Raw genomic sequence first — 22,755 nt, 5'->3', positions numbered from 1 at the left:
GTTCTGGAGCCATAGATGGGGAGGGAGTAGCCATGTTTCTGTTAGGAGCCAGCTTCCAGCCCAAGCCATGCGTACTGGTGAGTGGGGCAGGCCAGGCGGAAGGAGGTGCTGCTGCCTGCTTGGCTGTGGGCAGTTCTGGTCTCACACTGGTTTGACGGTGGCACATTCCCATTAACTTCAGGAGTGACTCCCGATCTGCAGTGGTGCAGAGCAGACACCGACTGTCTGATCCGAGTTGGCACCTGCCCTGGCTCACCAGGTCCTCCATGCCTGGGCCATGTGCAGAGTAAGTGGGCTGGGCAGTCATGTGACACGGCGGGGGAGGGGGAGCTGGAGGAAGGTGGACTGTACCATTGCATAATACCTCTCGGGGAGGCGGTGAAGAGGAAAGATGTAACTGAGCCATACCACTACAGAACAGTGTGGCGGGGGAGAGCGCGCGTGTGTGGGGGCGGAAAAGGGGTGGCGGACTGGACTGTACCATTGTGTCGGTTCCCCTGGGGGGGGAGAAGTCTACCCGCGTTGGAGTGCAAGACGTAGGTGGACTGTACCACTGGGCGTACTGCTTACACCATGAAGCAGCGCCTCAAGGAGGCGCGTGGACTGCACCATTGGGTAGCACCCGACGGGGGTATCGCGCAGGAAGTGTTGTCCCTCAAGTTGGGGCTGGGCAGCCCCCCCCATCCCGGCCACTCCTCTTCCCCAATGAGTCCGCTCTCGCCCTGTGCGACCTCCTTGACTTCCCCTTCCTCCTTGCCCAGCCGCGCTCCGCTTCCATTGGCCGGACCCTGTGCGCTCAGCTGCCTTCACCGAACGCCGATTGGCCACATCTCCTACGCGCAGGAACCCTGACCTTTGATTTGCTGATGGGAGGGTGGAAGGCCTCCATCCCATTATCCAATCAGCGGCAGGCCCTTCCTTTGGGGCAGAAACTCAGCGCTCCCATTTCTTCCCCCAGTGAAACCCAGTCGCTGATTGGGCAGATCCCACGAGCGCAGGCGCCCGTGCCGCCTGCCTAGATTGTGATTGGCTGGAATCCGCGTACGCGGGGGGCTGCGGCCCCGCCCTGCGCCTGGCGTGCCGCGAGGGGACTGGGGAGGGGAAAGGCCGCGACGTGAGCGCGCGACCCCGTCCGCCATTTTGTATTGAAACCAGCGGAGGCGAAAAGCGGAGAGAGGATAAAAGCGCAAGAGGCTGAACGAGGCGCCTGCTCCGGCCCCACGACCCTCAGCCCTGCCGTCTGAGGTGAGAGCCGCGACGGGGCCCTGGGCTGGACGCCTGGGAACAGGCCGCGGGTACGGAGGCCTGGGGCCGGGCACAGCCCTGGGCTTAGGGTATGTGGGGCCCGGGCCCAGGCGAGCAGGACCCGACCGGAAGGATGGGAGCATGGGGTAGCCCTAGGCTTGTGGGGGGCTCGGAGCGATACTGGGGCGGTTGTGAGGCGCTCGGGGCCTAGGCTGGGACGTGACCCGGAGTCTGGGGGAGGCGGGAGCCCGGGCCTGTAGAGGGGGCACCCCGCACGTCGGGGGCAGGACAGCCCGGCACCCGCCCGGAGGGGGAAGTAGGAGCGGCGGGCGGGCTTGCGGTGGTGGGGCCCGTGAGCCCGACCGGAAGCTCCCGGTATGGGGCGCCCGAGTGGAGGCTCCGAGGCCCCGCCGTTTCCGGGGCTCCACAGTGTGTAGGGCTGGGCGGTCCGTGCTGGACCAGTCTCCCTGGCTGCTGGGGCTCTCGGCGGGGAGTGGCTGGACTCCAGCTCCCCAGTCTTCCAGGATGGACGGGGGGCGGAGGGGCAGAAACTTGCCTTTCTCCTGGGGCTACGGTTCTTTGAGACACCAGGGTTAAGGAGCTTGCTGGGAGGGAGCCTAAGAAAACCTGCCTCTTCCCTGGTGGGTGAGGAATGGACTTAAGCTACCACATCCCCTTGGGCTCCTTTTGGATTCCCATGGGTTCCTGGGTTTGAAATGGGTTGGATCAGGCCTTTGAATACCTGGCCCTCACTGATCGTTTCCAACCTCTGGGCTGTTGGTTAACTTAAAGAGCCCGTGGTAGGCCTGACCTGACATGAGTTCTTGAAAAGCCGAGTAAGAGGAGCTCTTGAAAATCCCAACATTTACAAGACAGGGTTGCGATGTTACTTTGACTGATGAAAAATAAATATATAAAAATGGAGTTACATATTCATACAGTAAGTACTGTGAGGACATGGTCTTCAGTTACAAATTATTTCAGCATACCAGAAGTGGCTGTGCTATTCAGTTGAAAGGAAGAAATATTTTTAAATTCTATCATCCAGTTAACTTGAGTGATGAGCAGTTGCCTAGTCCTAACATTTACTTAGTTCAAAACTAGAAAACTTAATGTAATTGTAGTAACTTAGTAACTGTAGTAACTTAAACTGTTCTTTAAAAATAGCTCCCTTGAAATAGGCATGAAATAGGCATTCATCGCTTGTGTAATAGCCTTCCCTTCCAAGGCCTTCAAACTGAAAGGTGACTGCCAGCTAACTTTAACAAATTGCAAAAGATTTTGTTCAGTGCATACAACTGCAAAAGGAGTGAGATGTGATGTACAAGGGCCTTAAATATAATGAATAGATAAAAGTTGACACTGTGACAGCCAAATATAGATTTAGTGCCTGGAACCTAAACTTTAAGTTATACAAGTCTCTAGTTTTGTCATGTGATCGTATAATGTAGATGCTTTCTGAGCTCAACTTCAAGAACTCTATGGTGGAAAGCATGAAAAGAAAACAGCAGCTGTCAGATTAAGCTGGTGGTGAAATATAGGTATTTCTAAAGAAACTTGTATGACAATTCATTCTTGATACATAAGTAACTTCAGGAGGCTTCCTGTTTCCAAGGTAACTATACTTTGGATTGAATAAAATGAAGGCAAAATTAGCCCAGATGAGATAATTGCCTTGTAAACAGGAAGCAGTCTTGGATGGCTGTGCAGAAATGTACTTTCCATCCCACTCCTGCATCTTGATTTGGTATTGTCCTTTATTTCATATCCCTATAAACATGGCTGTCTAAATTTCTGACCCTCATCCTGTTGCCCCACAACCCCAGTCTTGAGTCTCCCCCATCCTTCTCCCTAGAGAGATTTATTCCTGTCTATTCTTCTGATCAGTGTTTACTTTAAAATTGTATTTAATAGCTGGAGTTGGATAGAAATGAGATACTGAGTTGGCCATGTTTAGCTATGTGGATGGACTCTACTGAAGAGAGTAGAGCAGAGATTTTTATAACTACTGTTACTGAGGAGGAAAAATTAATCAAAACATTGTACTCTAGTGAATGCCCATCAATAAACCAAAGTGCAGGGAGAAGTATAGTTGAGTACAGTATTCCTGTGCTCTAGCGAGGTTCAGTTTGTTTTTAGTTAATAAGTAACAGAGAAATATGTCGTATTAATCACTGAAGTTCTCCTTTAAGGCACTGGCATGTAACATTTATCAACCGTTCTAAACGTGTTTTTGGTAGAAAAAATTAGTTCTAATCTGTCTTCACTGGTCACTGAAGATGGGTCCTATCTATTGTAGACTTAACTACACTGACTAGGGAGAACTTCAAACTGCATTGTTAAACTGGAGTGCAAAAGGATATAAATGTGTATCCTGGTTGCTCTACAACAGTGGTCACCAACTGTTAGATTGCGATCAGCTGGTCGATCCTGGAGCCTCTGACAGTTGAACGGGATCTCTGGCCGCTAAAAGTCCGGCAGGGCTAAGGCAGGCTCCCTGCCTACTCTGGCCCTGCACTGCTCCTGGAAGTGGTCAGCCCACCCCTGCAGCCCCAGGGAGGGGGGGAAGAGGGAGTGCTCCATGCTGCTCCTGCTTGTAAGCATGGCCCCAGCAGTTTCCATTGGCTGGGAGCGGGGAGCTGCATCCACTGGGAGCTGTGGGGACAGTGCCACATTCCCCTGCCTCAGGAACATGCTGGTCACTTCTGGGAGTGGCGTGGGGCCAAGGCAGGCAGGGAGCCCGTCTTAGCCCCGCTGCACTGCTGACTAAGGTAAGTGCTGCCTGGCGGGAGCCTGCATCCCAACCACCAGCCCTGAGCCCTCCTCCTGGAGCCTGCACCCCTACCCTGAGCCCCCTCCCAGAGCAAGTACCCTGTACCCCATCCTGCACCCCAACACTGCCCCAGCCCAGAGCCCCCTCCTGCACCCGAACACTCTCCTAGAGTTTTGCACCCCAATCTCCTGCCCCAGGGTCAGCCCTGAGCACCCTCTCATGCTCCGAACTTCTCTTCCCCAGCCCAGAGCCCACACCCCAACCCCCTACCTCAGCCTAGTGAAGGTAGGGGAGAGCAAGTGATAGAGGGAGGGAGGATGGCATGAGTGGGATAGGGCCTCGGGGAAGGGGCGGGGCCTTGGGAAAAGAGCAGGGTAGATCCTGGGTTGCGCTTAAATTCAGAAAGTGATCTTGTGCATAACAGGATGGAGATTACTGCTCTACAGTATGTACACTACCTAAGTGTTCACCTTCATTTGAGACACTAGCAAAAGATATTTGCTGTGTTCCCCAGAATACTTACCAACATTCAACACACTCAGTGCAAAAGAGGCTGGACACTGATATTTTTAACTAGTTATAATGCCCTGTAGCACAAAATTGCAAGACCATGTATTAATGTAAGTGTGAGGCTACATGTTGACTGCTAAAATCATATTGACTAAATGGAATTTATAATCTTAAAATAAGGGAAGGATGGCAAAGCTTGTTCAATAGCTAATTAAAGAAACATTTAATTGAGTTACTACTATGCCAGTTGAGTTAACAAACTGCTTTCTACAAATTATTTTTCTCTAAAGTAAACCTAAACTCTTGTTGGAGAGTAGCTGTTTGGGGTTGTGGTGAGAGTTACTAGACCAAATATTAAGCTTGTTCTACTATATTGGAAAGAATGAGTAAAATTTCCCAGTAATGTAATTAAATTGTCATCCATGTGGCTTATGCAGCGAGTTTTTTCTTTTGCCATAAATGTTTAAGCAGTAACTATCTTGTAGTCTAAATTGGCTTTGAAGCATACTTCCAGTTTCTTCCCTGAGTTTTTTGAGGCACTAGCAGAGTACTTCATAAACTCTAGTTATGTGGCTTTGATGGGAGACAAGATGAACATATTCCACCAGAAATTAGTTCAGTAATTTTGCTCCTCACTATTTCCTTATGCAATATCTTATAGAACTTGCATTCCTGTAATGGCCTCACATTTTTTGGCTCAGATAAAATGCTAACATCCGCATTGGAGGTGTGATGTTGGTTGACTGCTGCCTTTGAAACCCAATGGAAATGCTTGTCTCGCATCTTGGAAAACTCCTAGCAAATTCAAATGAAATCTTACCTTTCCTGAGCCATTTTAACTCTCCTTTTGTAGAGTGTCTCTCATATTGAATAATGACAGGTTTCAGAGTAGCAGCCGTGTTAGTCTGTATCCACAAAAAGAAAGGAGTACTTGTGGCACCTTAGAGACTAACAGATTTATTTGAGCGTAGCTGACTTCATCGGATGTTTGCATCTGATGAAGTGAGCTGTAGCTCACTAAAGCCTATGCTCAAATAAAAGTTAGTCTCTAAGGTGCCACAAGTACTGCTTTTCTTGTTTTGAAGTATTTCAAAGCACTTCAAAGGCATTTTCACTTCACCCTCCTCAGTGGTAAAATATGCAACTGAACTGCCACATGCCTTTAGATTGGAATACTGTATGCAACTGAAGTGTCACACAGTAACTGAAAGTGCATTTCCATTTACTGTTTTATAGATTAGCAAAAGCATTTCAGTACTGAATACTAACTTTTCTGTGGAGACTGAAGTGTTTGTGCTCACTGCTAAACTATTGGATTCTTGCCTAGAATTTTATTCTTGTGTTTATAGCCCACCTGAATTCCACAATATTAGCCACTTCTGAAGTTGCATAGATTACCAACTGAAACTTTACCTGCTATAGGAGTTCCTTATGATATACTTGTCACTGTCTTTAGGAAGTGTAATGATTCCATGCAAGATTTATAAGCTGACTAAAGTGGGTATGCTGTACCACTTGAAATAAAATTTTATACTTTGTGTGAGAGTATAGATAAGTGCTAATACAGATAAAGGTGGTAATTTAAGGGGTGACTGAAGGGCCGAATGTGTTATGAATGTAGTTCCCCTTGTAACGCAGGAACCTATATCTTAAATAATAGAGCCCTGTGCGGATACAAAATTTGTATCTGCATCCGATCCGCAAACATGGTCTGCGTATTTGCAGGGCTCTAACTTCATATATGCTGATAAAATTGGCTTGTAACAAAATATGTCCTGGGCTGAGCCTGTTTATCTTGAAGTAGACACAAGCAAAGTGTAGTGCACTCGGATTTTTTTAGTTATTTTTGGTGAAGGAGTGCAGTCTGATGTCCTATTGAGTCACTCAGTTTTGCAATGAAACTTTCAAGGAGAATGGCTTTCCTTGCCTGTTACGTTCTAGACAGTCTTGTTTTAAACATTACAGCTGAATTAAACACCATTTTGTCCCTGTTGATGGCTAGCTAAACCAATGCAGTATTCTAGAAGTCCATTCTTCATAATGTTCTGAAACTTTCATATTTAACAGACTTTTATGAAGACTGCTAATGAGGAAATTCCAAAACATCATTTGCATTAATGGTGACTTCTAATGTCTTGTCATTCAATTGCCATAATGCTTTCAGCTTTATAGTTTAAAAATTAAGTCATACAGTCTAACATGAAATTTATGATCCACAAATCAGACTTTTTTCTGCCCTGTGAATGACTCTTCTCTTTGATATATGACCACTTCAGCTGTGTTAGTCTAATCTGTAGAATAGGCCAAGTAGGTCATATCTGGGCTACAGAAAGATGAAAACTATTGTGACTTTTTTGGAGTGGTGGTGAGGAAAAGGCAGCTTTCCACATGCATTACTTAAGACCAGGGACTCGTACTGAATTTTTCTTTAGAAGAGAAGGCACTTTTGATTAGTTAAAATGTCTTTTGGAGAACTTTTCTGTAGTTGACTGGGATCAAGTTTAATATCCATTGCCTGAACTCTGACACTTAAGTCTTTCAAGTGTGAAAAATCACTAGATACATACAGTAACTGGTTGACATAGTGAAAACATTCTTTCTTGCTGAGTACAGTGATGGATTTCTCAGGGTACAATCTTCCCTGCCAAGTTAACATAGGTGATTATCATTGAAGTTAGCCTAGCCTGTCCAGCTGTGAGCAGCCATATGTGAGTTACTGTGTCCTGGTGCTGCGCTGCTCATCAGCATGTCTGGACTTCTATGGGCATGTCACAGCTGCTCTTATTGCTGTAGTAAGCTGAGCAACTCTGATTCTTTACAAGTGAATTGTGGAAGAACTTGTCTGTCCTGTTGGGGCACATGGGGGGTAGGAGGGATGGTGGGAAGGCATTGGAGGGCTGTCAGCATTTGGGTGGCTTATCCTCTGATCCTCATTGCAAAGTAGTTGGATACCAGCCCAAGTGAGAACCTTTTGGGTGTTTGATGTGTACTCTTAGACAGCCCAACTAGCACAGGTTGAAACCACCACTAATCTTGGATCAGGTTTTGTGTGGATTGGAGGAGAGTGTAGTGATTGTCTCATGTCATCCACATAGTTCTTGTTGGGGCATTTGATGTTCTGGATGAGCTATACTACATGTTGTGATAAGCATGTGTAGAAGCCATGGATCTTGAAAGGTGTGGTGTGGGTGGGTGGGGTATCGCATGCTTATCACACTGGATGAGGTATACCACATGTTGTATCAAATGCCCCATAACTATATGGGTGAAATCAGACCATCATCATGCTCTCAAAGGAACTTGCACAGAAATATAATAAAAGACAAACACCATATCACCTGTGGGCAAATAATGTGACATCACAATGTGATAACTCCATATCTGACTTTTTTCAGTACTCCTCCTCAAAGGAAACCTGCACAACACCTTCAGAAGGCAAGCTTGGGAATTTCAGTTCATAACTCTGCTAGACACCAAAAACTATGGACTTAACAGGGACACTAATCTGATGCATAGTTCATTACAAAACTTGTAACACATCTGCACTATCTGCTACCCTTAATTGCCCACTTCAAATCCTTTATGCATAACACTCTGACCCCCATTGCTTTCCAATGCACTTTACCTCTTCTGCTTATCAGTCTGCCCCAACTTGTATTTAGTTCAGACACTGCTTTCTTCCCCTGAAGAAGAGTTCTGTGTAGCTCTGTTGATGGAAGGTATAAGCTTTAGAAGTTAGTCCAGTGAAAGTTATTACCTTATAAGCTCTTAAGTACTGCATTAATTTTCCTGATCTTATCAACAGTCATTGTCCTTTTAAAAAGGTATAATGATGAAGGGTTTACAAGGTATTTTCTCAGTTGACATAGTTGCCTTAAAGTTCTCTGTAATGGGAATAAGCACAAAAGCTTGTAACAAAAATATAATCCACCCTCCTTATACATGCTTTATATCTTGATGTGTTTAGAGCATTGGGCTGAGGCCCCTTCCTAGAAATGTATGGGCTGTTACTGCTGTATTTCATCTTTGAGCCACAGTATCACTTCAGGCATTCTCAAATCCTGGTGACTTTAAAATGAAAGCCAACTTTGGGATCCTAATTTTGATTATAATATTGTACTGTGAGATGCTGCTGCTGCTCAAGACTTGCAGGGAGGAATGCTTGTCATGGTGGGTGAGATGTCAGGAGAAGGGACTAAGTTCCCTACTTCCTCATAAAGTAAGCCCTTGTTTTACTATTTCTGTTTCTGCTGCTACTTTTTTTAATCAGAGCAGAGTGAAACTTTAGTTGGTGTTGGCCCTGCTTTGAGCAGGGAGTTGGACTAGATGTCCTGAGGTCTCTTCCAACCCTAATCTTCTATGATTCTAAGCTAGCAAAGCTGTGGTCAGTTTCACTCCTGTCCACAGGATACTGCAGAGTAGGTGATGAAAGCAAGAACCATGTCAACCTCATATCAGCAACAGAACTAGTTGCTGGAGTCATGTGGTAAGAGGGGCCCAAAAATACAAACTGAGTTTTGGGTGGTACAGTGGTGACCACGCTACTCTCATGTCAGAGGCCCTTGGCCTGAGGAAGAGTTCTTTCTCACTTTCCAGCAGCCACAGGGGTAAGCTTTCAGATTTTGATTTGGTACTAGCTACCCAAAAATAGAACCAATGAGCAAAATCTAGGTAGAGTGCTGTTCCTAGACCTTATCATAGCAATCACTGTAGAATCCAAGTATTCTCGTAAAGGGAGGGTGATCAGTTCTTGGCAGCATCTTGTTGATGAGCTCAACTTCTTAACAAGGCACTGTGCTGGACCTTGCTGGTGGTCATTCCCTATCTGCTATACATATACTAGGTTAGTATGAAAGACTTCTCAAGCTGTACAGTTGTTGGGCCAGTAAGCTGCCTCTGTGCGTGCAGTGAGAACTTTTGAAGAATATACACTTGACTTATCCAGGAAAAACTAGTCACTGAAATATTGATTTTATTTTAAATGGGAATCTAGTAATCTTTAAACTATTTTTTTTTTAAAAGTACTTATCTGCTCAGAGTACTCCTGAAGGTCTTTGTGGTTGTCACCTTTTGTTTGTTTTCTCTGCTGAGTGAAAGACCCCCCCCCCCCCAAATAGAGTAAATGAATTGTACTCCTGTCCAATGCCCACAGTAAAACTGAAGGGACTTCTCTAATCTCTTTCAGACATCTAACATGTCTAATTAACTTTTCCCTCTGCAGTACAGTTAACTGGCACTTTTATAAGTTGAAAGTCTCTCTCAGGATTCTGGAAGTTGAAGTCTTTTAATTCTAGGGAGTTTCTTTCCTCCCCACTTCTGAGCTTGTAATTTTTTCATAAATGGTGGCAATTGGGTGATGCACACAGGTTTCAGTAATATTTATTTTTGTAGCATAAGGCAGCAGTAAAAATGTGGGCTTTTCTAATAGAGCAGAAGAGTGGCTTTAAAAATCCAACAGTGGTCTGTAGGTTGATAAAGAACGTATATAAATTATTTTCCTTTCGCTAGCTAGTCCAATTATGCTTTTACCAGAATACCAAAAACTGATCTGTTGAATACAAAAACTAACATTTTTGTGAAATGCAATGAGCCCCTTTAATTTTGGGCATCATTGAGAAGAAGCATGTCAATTTCTTAGGTATGGAAGACTAACTTACTTTTTGATGGACAGTTGTTAGCTAATTGTGCCCCAGGAGCAAATGCGCTGCTTATGAATAAAACTATCACCTGGTAAAGCCCTTTGGAGTGTGGGCAATCTGTGATACCAGAGAAGTATAAAATGCCTAACCATGTGTACTCCTCCCACTCAAAGCATAAAGCCAATGTCAAATAAACATCATAACTTGCAATCCTAATTGAAGGGTAGGAGATGGACCCTGCAACTAGGAAATTCCTTTATATAAATGTGGGAAAATTCTTGGTTAAATTTCAGATGGCAGAGGTTGAAGAGCACAGCTTTTTCAGATTTGTTGATATTGTTGCCTGTTATCATAATTTTTGTTGAATCCAACTTTAAATTCTTGTGTGGCAGAAAAACCCTTCTGGATAAGGCCATACCTTTTAAAGAAGTAACAAGTCAATTTAGAAAGCCACAAGTATGAGTCAGGGTGAATGTTAGTCTGTCTGCCCTCTTAGTGCTGAAATGCAGCCCATGAAAACATGTCGCAGCATGTATGATCACCTTATTCAGAGCAAACATTATATTGCCACAAGGTACTGAGGAATATACTCTGACCAATGTGAAGTCTTCAGATTCCTGGCAAGTTGCCAACTTCACTTTTGTTTTTGTGTACTTCAGACAAATGGTATTTCAATACAGTGACTCTCAAGAGTTAGAATGATGCTGATTGATTACAATGTCTTTTTATCAATATAGCTTTCAGTTTCCTATCAGTCTTAAAGATCTAGAAGACTCTTCAGTGTACATTCTTGTTTTGGCATGCAATTGTACCCCACTAGCAGAGTCCTTAACTTGACAAGCCAGATTTCGTATTAAATAAGATTTCATACTGTCATGGTAACTTGTTAAGCTGTCAAGCTTTGCTTTTTGTGGTTGGAAAGCTGGTTTATATAAAATTTTAGGGTCAGTTTATTGCAGATCCTTGTATTTACTCTTTACAATTGTTGGTGTGATCTATATGGCAAAGTAGGACTGCACACTGCAAGAACTTCCAAATAGTGAATTGTCCCTAAAACCTGTGTTTGAAGCTTGGAATGATTGACCGTCAGTTCTTGCTGTCAGTGGTATCTCATGTGTTGTGTATCTCATTCCCCTTGTTTCTAGTACAGCTGACAGATTAGAGTTGTTGAAATATCTGCAGTGTTCCCTTTGTCTATTTTGAGCCCTTTTTTTCCCTCTAGCTCTGCAAAGGTTGTTGGAGAGCTGCATAAACAAGGCTGGGTTGGGGGAAAATCGTCCACAGAAGGAAGTTCTGTTACAACTATACTTAGGCTTTCATGAGAAATGATCTAAACCATGTTCCATATATTATGCTAGGCCTTTACATCAAAGGGAAGCTATCGAATCATAAAATTCCTTGTTATCAGTACCTCAGATTATAAAACCTGGTAACTGACTCCTTTTCACCATTTATTTTGCATTTCACTTGTCTTGGACAAAACCTGAATTGTCTTCTGGTTCTTATGCTGTCATAATGCTGAACTTCCACTACTGCTGGAAAATATATTTTCCCAGCTCTGTTTTTTTAGTGGAAATACCTAAAAACAAAAATGAAGGAAAACTTTTCTGTTAAGCTTTGTAACAGTTCTTTTCAAAACTCTACCCTTGAAGTGATTCAGAAATGCTATGTGAAACTTACAAGGCTAGTTAAATACTATACTAGTTTCAATGAAAGACTTGGGTGAATTTCAGAAATGTCTGCAAGATTTGTAAACTAACACAAATTCAGCCTAATGCAATGCTATTTTGTCTTCTAGGTGCCATGTTTCAGAACAGAATAAGAACACTTGGAAAGAAGAGCTGAAGAAATAGCACAGAACAGATATAGGCTAATTGAACAAAAATTAACCTGTCTCTGAGGTGACTAAAGGGGAATAATGGTGATTTTGCGCCGGGCTCGGCCGCCTGCTTCCGCCCCAACCAGCAATGAATCTTGACTCGCTCTCGCTGGCCTTGTCTCAAATCAGCTACCTGGTGGACAATTTAACCAAGAAAAACTACCGAGCCAGCCAGCAGGAAATACAGCATGTAAGTAAACTAACAGAAGAGAGTGCTGCAAAGGAAACTAAGAATGGAAGCATCAAATGTGGTCTTTCCCTTTGAGTTGTACCTCACAGAATTTGTAGTATATTTTTACACATTTACTAACTCCTTTTTTCCCCAAGGTCCAGAATTGTAGCCTGACTAACGTAATTACCTTCTATGACAAGATAACTAGTTCTGTGGATGAGGGGAAAGCAATGGATGTGTGTGTTCCTTGACTTTAGCAAAGCTTTTGATACAGTCTCCCACAATATGCTTGCCAACAAGTTATAGTATGGGCTGGATGAATGGACTATAAGATGGATAGAAAGCTGGCTAGATCATTGGGCTCAATGGTTAGTGATTCATAGATCCTTAGATACTAAGGTCAGAAGGGACCATTCTGATCATCTAGTCCGACCTCCTGCACAGCGCAGGCCACAGGATCTCACCCACCCACTCCTATGAAAACCTCACCCATGTCTGAGCTATTGAAGTCCTTAAATCATGGTTCAAAGACTTCAAGGAGCAGAGAAGCCTCCCTCAAGTCGACCATGCTACAGAGGAAGGCAAAAAACCTCCAGGGCCTCTCCAATCTGCCCTGGAGGAAAACTCCTTCCTGACCGCAAATATGGCGATCAGCTAAACCCTGAGCATATGGGCAAGATTCACCAGCCAGATACTACAGAAAATTCGTTCCTGGGTAACTCAGATCCCATCCATCTAATATCCCATCTCAGGGGATTATGCCTATTTACCCTGAATATTTAAAGATCAATTACTTGCCAAAATCCCATTATCCCATCATACCATCTCCTCCATAAACTTATCAAGTAGAATCTTAAAACCAGATAGATCTTTTGCCCCCACTGCTTCCCTTGGAAGGCTATTCCAAAACTTCACTCCTCTGATGGTTAGAAACCTTCGTCTGATTTCAAATCTAAACTTCCTGGTGGCCAGTTTATACCCATTTGTTCTTGTGTCCACATTGGTGCTGAGTTTAAATAATTCCTCTCCCTCTCCTGTATTTATCCCTCTGATATATTTATAGAGAGCAATCATATCTCCCCTCAACCTTCTTTTAGTTAGGCTAAACAAGCCAAGCTCCTTAAGTCTCCTTTCATAAGACAAGTTTTCCATTCCTCGGATCATCCTAGTAGCCCTTCTCTGTACCTGCTCCAGTTTGAATTCATCCTTTTTAAACATGGGAGACCAGAACTGCACACAGTATTCTAGGTGAGGTCTCACCAGTGCCTTGTATAACAGAACTAAAACCTCCTTATCCCTACTGGAAATGCCTCTCCTGATGCATCCCAAAACCGCATTAGCTTTTTTCACAGCCATATCACATTGGCAGCTCATAGTCATCCTATGATCAACCAATACTCCAAGGTCCTTCTCCTCTTCTGTTACTTCTAATTGATGCGTCCCCAACTTATAACTAAAATTCTTGTTGTTAATCCCTAAATGCATAACCTTACCCTTCTCACTATTAAATTTCATCCTATTACTATTACTCCAGTTTACAAGGTCATCCACATCCTCCTATATAATATCCCGATCCTTCTCCGAATTGGCAATACCTCCCAGCTTTGTATCATCTGCAAACTTTATTAGCACACTCCCACTTCTTGTGCCAAGGTCAGTAATAAAAAGATTAAATAAGATTGGTCCCAAAACCGATCCCTGAGGAACTCCACTGGTAACCTCCCTCCAACCTGACAGTTTGCCTTTCAGTAGGACCCGTTGCAGTCTCCCCTTTAACCAGTTCCTTAACCACCTTTTGATCATATTGATCCCCATTTTCTCCAATTTAACTAATTCCCCATGTGGCATGGTATCAAATGCCTTACTGAAATCTAGATGAATTAGATCCACTGCATTTCCTTTATCTAAAAAATCTGTTACCTTTTCAAAAAAGGAGATGAGGTTGGTTTGGCACGATCTACCTTTTGTAAAACCATGTTGTATTTTGTCCCATTTACCATTGACTTCAATGTCCTTAACTAATTTCTCCTTCACAATTTTTTCCAGGACCTTGCATACTACAGATGTCAAACTAACTGGCCTGTAGTTACCCGGATCACTTTTTTTCCTTTCTTAAAAATAGGAACTATATTAGCAATTCTCCAATCATTCAGTACTATTCCTGAGTTTACAGATTCATTAAAAATTCTTGCTAATGGGCTAGCAATTTCAGGTACCAATTCCTTTAATATTCTTGGATGAAGATTATCTGGGCCCCCCAATTTAGTCCCATTAAGCTGTTTCAGTTTTGCTTCTTCCTCAGATATGGTAATATCTACCTCTATATCCTCATTCCTGCGTTGATCCCGTGATCAACGGCTCCCTGTCTAGTTGGCAGCTGGTATCAAGTGGAGTGCCCCAAGAGTCAGTCCTGGGGCTGGTTTTGTTCAATATCTTCATTAACGATCTGGAGGATGGCGTGGATTGCACCCTCAGCAAGTTTGCGGATGACACTAAACTGGGAGGAGTGGTAGATGCACTGAAAGGTAGGGGTAGGATACAGAGGGCCCTAGACAAATTAGAGGATTGGGCCAAAAAAAATCTGAGGTTCAACAAGGACAAGTGCAGAGTCCTGCAGTTAAGACGGAAGAATCCCGTGCACTGCTACAGACTAGGGACCGAGCAGCTAGGCAGCAGTTCTGCCAAAAAGGACCTAGGGGTTCAGTGGATGAGAAGCTGGATATGAGTGAACAGTGTACCCTTCTTGCCAAGAAGGCTAATGAGATTTTGGGCTGTATAAGTAGGAGTATTGCCAGTGGATTGAGGGACGTGATCATTCCCCTCTATTCGGCATTGGTGAGGCCTCATATGTAGCACTATCTAGTTTTGGGCCCCACGGTACGAGAAGGATGTGGAAAAGTTGGAAAGAGTCAATCGAAGGGCAACAAAAATGATTAGGGGGCTGGAGCACATGACTTATGAGGAGAGGTTGAGGGAACTGGGATTATTTATTCTGCAGAAGAGAAGAATGAGGGGGGATTTGATAGCTGCTTCCAACTACCTGAAAGGAGGTTCCAAAGAGGATGGATCTAGACTGTTCTCAGTGGTAGCAGATGACAGAACAAGGAGTAATGGTCTCAAGTTGCAGTGGGTTTAGGTTGGATACTAGGAGGGTTGCATAGCACTAGAATACGTTACCTAGGGAGGTGGTGGAATCTCCTTCCTTAAGTTTAAGGTCAGGCATGACAAAGCCCTGTCTGGGGTGATTTAGTTGGGGATTGGTCCTACTTTGAGCAGGGGATTGGACTAGATGACCTCCTGAGGTCCCTTCCAACCCTGATATTCTGATACTCTAACCTTATTGGTTTCAGAGTAGCAGCCATGTTAGTCTGTATTCGCAAAAAGAAAAGGAGTACTTGTGGCACCTTAGAGACTAACAAATTTATTAGAGCATAAGCTTTCGTGAGCTACATCCGATGAAGTGAGCTGTAGCTCACGAAAGCTTATGCTCTAATAAATTTGTTAGTCTCTAAGGTGCCACAAGTACTCCTTTTCTTTTTGCGAATACAGACTAACACGGCTGCTACTCTGAAACCTGTCTTATTGGAAATGAATCTCATTGGAGCTGTCACTCAGTGATAAGGCAATTCTCTCTCTCCCTTTTCTGCCTTCCCCCCCCCCCACCCAAAAAAGGTCAGCAGAGTCTGTTACTAACTTCATTTTTTTTAACTACTGATTAAGTGTTCTATCAGCCTCTCGAGAGAATCTACTGTGCAAATATTTCTACCTAAATTCCTTCATATCAGGACCCTTAAGTTTGTACCATTGTTAACTTACAAGGCTATTTGCTTAACACTTGTTCAAAATGTTCTCCCTGAACCTTGGATGCAATAAAAGATGGTAACTGTAATTCTAGAGTCACTGTTCAATTTCCTGGCAAAATCTAAACACTCCTTTAAAAGGATACCATTTTAAACACTTCTAATGGTCCTTGAATCTTACAGTGCTAAATTTAATTGACTAACTGTTGGATGCTTGTATAACATGTAAAATAAGTTCAAGTTTGCTTTCTGGTTCTGGGTTGCAGATAAAACATGGAAGCTTAAAATGTCCACTGTTAACACTACTTTTTAGTTTTGAAATGTTTTGACGTATTTAAGATTCAGGCTATATCTTGAGTTCATAGTCTTTTACTGTAAAGGGAATCCTTGGGGGCTGAAAAGCCTTGTCCACAGTGGATTGCTGAAGAGGGAACACATGTTACTGAACCAGTTTCTAGAACGGGTTCGGCTAAAGCAGCTGGTATTCCAGACTTGAATGAAACCAGTTTAGTTAGTTCAGTTCCCAGCGGGCAGATGACCATATCAGTCTGCACTAGTCATCCAGTTGAGCAATGTCAACTGAAAATCAAAGGATTGAATGAGTGTAGACAGAACTAACCTGTCACTTATAGAGGGGACATTCTAAATCAGGGTTGAGACATAGTGGCAAACACAGTGGGCATTGCCTCCTATGAAGTCCTGCTTTTGTGGAAAACTTCACTTTTCCAGGTCTGTCGTCATGGTACCTTTTTGAGCAGTAAACTAAAATGTTTTCACTCTTAGTGGAAATATTTAAGCAAACTTTTTTTAGAGAAGTACTTCATTTTCATTTGAGTCTGATTATATCTGGGCCATTGGCTGGAATGGAATGGCTTTAGTAAATTTGAGCAAATGAAAGCAGTGTAACATGATTGGAACTGGTTTCATAGTAGCAGCCGTGTTAGTCTGTATTCGCAAAAAGAAAAGGAGTGCTTGTGGCACCTTAGAGACTAACAAATTAGAGCATAAGCTTTCGTGAGCTACAGTGAGCTGTAGCTCACAAAAGCTTAAGCTCTAATAAATTTGTTAGTCTCTAAGGTGCCACAAGTACTCCTTTTCTTTTTATGATTGGAACTGGTTTTCAGAAACTCCTAGGGTACAAATCTCACGTCTTCCTTGCTACTGCTCTTGGTTATAGAGCCATTTCTCAGTTTATCTAACGGCTAGATGTTTTGCATAAGGGTTTAAATGTAGAAAGACTGCTCCCTTAAAAAACAAAAACAAAAAAAACACCTGGGGGTACTACCTGTATCTTACCTCTAACTTATTTAGCCTAGGAAATGGTTACTGCCCTTCCAGTGAAGCTCCTTTAAAGATGTCAAATTCATTTAGATGTAAATCTTAGGCTGTTAAACACTTTTAAATCTAATCGTCTAATCCACCACTTGCACATCAAAATTTCTGAACTTTATTTAATCTCTCTCCACTTCTGATTTTTATGGAGTAGCACCATATTGTTCTGATTTACACCAATACAGGGGAATAGTTCTGTTGACATGAAGGATGGTATCAATTTAACTATTTTGAAATTGACTAACTTCAGTTTCTGATACCCCTCCATATCTTATGTCCTACTTTTTTTTTTAATGCATCTTACATTATTTCTGTTCCCTGATCAGTGTTTCTCTTAAAGAGTGACTACTATGTAGGGGGTTCAGTGACACTTAATTTAGAATACTATCATGAACAAGATAAACTGAGTATTTTGTAGCTTTGGGCTACAATCTTGAAACTAGTGGATAAAACATTTTCAGTCAAGTGGCTTTCATGTTGTCTCACTAAAGACTAAATCCTTGAACATCAACTGAAGCAGACTTGCGGTTTCCTATAATTTCTAGTCTAGCTGGATTCCATAAAATTAGACCCATTTTAATCACTCTTCAGGTCAATTTCTTGACTTGCCAACAAATTTTATTTTATGGGGCTAAACCCATTAGCAGACTGTTTACTCTGTTGTTCTTAATGCTTAACATCTTACAAATCTCTTGTGAAAAGCATTTGTGGGGGGGGGTGGCACAGCGGGTTGGGGGGGTCTTCCACTGCTTTGTCTGTTTAGGAGATGATGTGGATAATCTGACTCTATATTGACCTACAGTTCACTTTGTTTTGAATGCTTCTAATGTTTGACTGGAAAGTCCTTAAGATTTCGATTGTGGTGGGGTAGTGAACCATTTTACAGGAGCTGTCTGGATTATATAGATTCCAGTTTATTGGTGGCTATGAACCTCCTACTTGAAAATCTAGTCGTGGGAATCCTAATTCCTGTGATCCAATATTATATGTCCTAAAACTAAATTGGTTTGTCTATCTTTACAAATGTGAGTGTTCAACACTGTTTCCTTCAGTACAGTAGAGGGAAGCTATGTCCACATGGCTTAGCAACTTTTTAATCTTTTGTAATATATTGCTTGGTAAACTTGGTATTAACTACGCAAGTCTTGTCTTATCTCACTTAGCAGCTACATCTAAATGTGATATTTATCAGCAAACACTATCATATTCCTGAAGAGAAAAGTGTGACAATATTCAGATGGGGTCAATTGTCAAAACACTTCTGCACTGCACAGTAAACTGCAGTGGTGACTTTGAAAAAACAAAAGCGTGCTAAGTTGAAAGATAAAAATAAGTTTTAGACTAGGGGGCCTGTTTGTCATACTCAGCTATTCATCGTTTTTAAGGTTCCATCATAGACACCATATCAATTAAACAGAACATGAAAACGTGGTGCTACCAATCATATTTCTAATGCAGATACCTTTAATTTTTCAAGCTGCATGCCACAAAACGAGCATTTGTTTTTTGAAAGCCCTTGAATTATTGAATGTCTCTGTGATCATTGTCTGGGATAGCTGGCTCCTAAAACGTACCTGTAGTGTTAAATATTTAGATTTTGCCAAAAAAGTGATTGTAATAACTAAATCTTAATGTTTCATATAACTGCCTTCAAATTCACCCAACTTAAATGTTGCTGTTAATTAAACAACACCCAACTCTTTTCCTGAAAATTCATCTGTAATCTGATTTATACATCTACTTAGAAATTTTTAGGCACCTTAGAGACTAACAAATTTATTTGAGCATAAGCTTTCGTGAGCTACAGCTCACTTCATCGGATGCATCATCGAAAGCTTGTGGCATCTTAGACTAACAAATTTATTTGAGCATAAGTTCTTTTTGCGAATACAGACTAACACGGCTGCTACTCTGAAACCTTAGAAATTTTTGTTGCTGAACTATTTGCATAAGATGCTAAAAACAAACTCTACTCTAACCTATGTTATTGAGTAGGCTGTAATGAACTTGCCAGTGGCTGTCTACCAGGCAGATACACAATGTAGTACGGTGGCTTTTTGTTTTTATAAATTCACTGTATGAACAAGTGGACTGACCGGGATGGGAACATCCTCTGTTGTAAATTTTCCTGTAGCAGGAATCATTGACCCAAACTGGCAATTATTCTACATTTCCTTGAGGAAAAATTTAAGTGGATGTAGTCCTGTTTGAAAGGTACTAGAAAGCATTTAAGTCAGAGTTGTGCCTATGGAGACAAGAACAGGGGGGAGATAAGTTTTCCTTCACCCTGCTCAGAAATGTACCTCACAGTAGGAAATAAAACATCTAAATGAGGAAACAGCTTAATTCTCATGCTGTGTTAATTCATGGATGCTAATTAGTGCAGTGGTGCAGTTGTAATGGTGGCTTTAATAGATTCATAGATACTAAGGTCAGAAGGGACCACTCTGATCATCTAGTCCGACCTCCTGCACAGCGCAGGCCACAGAATGTCACCCACCCACTCCTATGAAAAACCTTACCCATGTCTGAGCTATTGAAGTCCTCAAATCATGGTTCAAAACTTCGAGGGAGCAGAGAAGCCTCCCTCCAGTCAACCATGCCCCATGCTACAAAGGAAGGCAAAAAAACCTCCAGGGCCTCTCCAATCTGCCCTGGAGGAAAACTCCCTCCCGACCCCAAACATGGCAATCAGCCAAACCCTGAGCACATGGGCAAGATTCACCAGCCAGATACCCAGGAAAGAGTTTTCTATAGTAAATCAGATCCCATCCATCTAATATCCCATCTCAGGGGATTTGGCCTATTTACCCTGAATATTTAAAGATCAATTACTTGCCAAAATCCCATTATCCCATCATACCATCTCCTCCATAAACTTATCGAGTAGAATCTTAAAACCAGATAGATCTTTTGCCCCCACTGCTTCCCTTGGAAGGTTATTCCAAAACTTCACTCCTCTGATGGTTAAAAACCTTCGTCTGATTTCAAGTCTAAACTTCCAGGTGGCCAGTTTATACCCATTTGTTCTTGTGTCCACATTGGTGCTGAGTTTAAATAATTCCTCTCCCTCTCCTGTATTTATCCCTCTGATATATTTATAGAGAGCAATCATATCTCCCCTCAACCTTCTTTTAGTTAGGCTAAACAAGCCAAGCTCCTTAAGTCTCCTTTCATAAGGCAAGTTTTCCATTCCTCGGATCATCCTAGTAGCCCTTCTCTGTACCTGCTCCAGTTTGAATTCATCCTTTTTAAACATGGGAGACCAGAACTGCACACAGTATTCTAGGTGAGGTCTCACCAGTGCCTTGTATAACGGTACTAAAACCTCCTTATCCCTACTGGAAATGCCTCTCCTGATGCATCCCAAAACCGCATTAGCTTTTTTCACAGCCATATCACATTGGCAGCTCATAGTCATCCTGTGATCAACCAATACTCCAAGGTCCTTCTCCTCTTCTGTTACTTCTAATTGATGCGTCCCCAACTTATAACTAAAATTCTTGTTATTAATCCCTAAATGCATAACCTTACCCTTCTCACTATTAAATTTCATCCTATTACTATTACTCCAGTTTACAAGGTCATCCACATCCTCCTGTATAATATCCCGATCCTTCTCCGAATTGGCAATACCTCCCAGCTTTGTATCATCTGCAAACTTTATTAGCACACTCCCACTTTTTGTGCCAAGGTCAGTAACAATATGTATACTGATTTGCTTTTCCTACCTTTAGTAACTCAGTTGAATCCATAGATTTGATATAGCACACTGAAGAGCCAGGGGTTTGTAACTGCCTTCAAAAGTCTGGGACAGAGGTGTGGTAGCTATGTCTGAATACCAATACTTAAGTGATTTGGATTGCCCAAAGTTTTAGATGCATTCTGAAGCCTGGATTGATGGATTCACACAACAATTCATCTGAGACTTTTGGTGTACTGTAAACACATTTGGACTTTTCATTCTCCTGTGTGAGCATGACCTGCTGGGAGGCCCTCCCAGTCATTGAGTGGGGTAATTACTCTTGAATAGATGACAGTACTACTCTGTCCTATTGCATAAACAAAGAAACCTATTAAAAGAGAAGCATGTGGAAATAAGTAAAATGGGAGGGTAAGGAAATAGACCATGGAAACTGAGTAGGCTAGACTACTGAAATGTATTTATATACTATTTAGTGCTTGGAGGTGGTGGTGGTTCCTGCTCAGACTATTACTGACTGGACTTGTAATGAGGCATAGTTATCTAAACTTGGGAAAGGAAATGGTTAGAAGTAGCAATAGCTAACAAATTATGTGTAAAAAGCTCACAGTAGTTAAAACAGCAAGGTCCTGGACTTGAGCTGTTTAATAGCCAAGAACTTACAAACACAAGACAAGAGGAAGGCAGGCTTTAAAGACAGTATACTATCTCACTAAGTCACTGTGATGGCTAGGAGGCCTGTTGCAAAGTAGCTAATTCATAAACTGTTGATGCTGTGCCTTTTGACAAATTAATTTTAATTCTTCAGTTTAGGTATAAATGGACTAATGTTGGAGGGGAGAAGTGTTGATCAGTGAGTGTAACTCGGATTACAGAAAAGCCTAGTATTTAGGGGTTTATTAAGGTAGTAGGGAGAACAATGGGGGGCACTGATAACTGTCGCCTTGTTCCAGTCTTTGTGTAGTTCAACACCATGGATATGGGTGGATAGTGATAGTGAATCCAGAGGGGCTTGTGATCAGAAGGATGTGGTAGAGCATGCTGGCTTTATGGAGCTTAGTATATGGCTTAGTGCAAGGTCAGAGTTGACACTACAGAACTATCCTTCTGTATGACTGCTGAGTGGAAGAGGCTGGAAGCTTGAACAGGTGTCCAGACAGCTGCAGTTTTATGGGATGTGGGGGTAAAGTGGGATGTAAGTGAGCTGAATCCCCAAGATTCCTCTTAATCTTTTGCTTTTAGATATCTTTATTCTGTTATACAGATAATTTACCAGTTTTAAATAGCTTTGTTTAAACTAGGACGTGCAAAAGGCCATGCTGAATGAGCATTTCCACACTTGCAAGAACTACACAAGAAAAATAGTGGATAGACTGAAGGAGGACATGTCAAAGATCTGATGCTTGTTTACTTTCTGAGTGGCCTGTAATCTTGGCATCCTATCTTAATGAGTCAAATTCATTTTAGCACTTACTTGGAGACTCTTACTATATTTCCTTTACCCCTGATTGCCACCTCCTTCCAAATAAAAGAATTGAGGTACTAGTGTAGCTCTAGCAGGTCCCCAACCTATGACATCAGTAGAACCAGGTCAAATCTGGCTCTAGCATGCTACTAGATAAAACAACATTCCAATTTAGGTGGGTCACAGACTCAAAAGTTCAGTTAAGTAACTTGTAAAACACTAATCTTTTTGGTTTCA

The 22,755-nt window shown here is 42.4% G+C and overlaps 1 protein-coding gene across 26 annotated transcripts in view; it reads left to right on the top strand.

Moving 5' to 3' along the window:
• The first annotated feature begins 742 nt into the window (after positions 1-742).
• The window catches only part of CNOT1 (CCR4-NOT transcription complex subunit 1), a 98,838-nt gene continuing 76,825 nt past the window's right edge, over positions 743-22,755 (top strand). For 8 of the 26 annotated variants that reach the window (XM_043494775.1, XM_043494784.1, XM_043494776.1 and 5 more), the window contains exons 1-2: positions 1,067-1,245; positions 11,966-12,236. In XM_043494775.1, the coding sequence (XP_043350710.1) occupies positions 12,135-12,236 (102 nt within the window). In that variant the 5' untranslated portion in view covers positions 1,067-1,245; positions 11,966-12,134. Of the gene's footprint in view, positions 1,335-11,965; positions 12,237-22,755 lie in introns of all 26 variants that reach the window. The other 18 variants (XM_043494777.1, XM_043494772.1, XM_038368766.2 and 15 more) reach the window with 8 other exon arrangements.

The sequence above is a fragment of the Dermochelys coriacea genome, chromosome 12 (genome assembly GCF_009764565.3).
Source record: "Dermochelys coriacea isolate rDerCor1 chromosome 12, rDerCor1.pri.v4, whole genome shotgun sequence".
NCBI lineage: Eukaryota > Metazoa > Chordata > Testudines > Dermochelyidae > Dermochelys > Dermochelys coriacea.
This window is presented reverse-complemented; position numbering and strand designations above follow the sequence as displayed.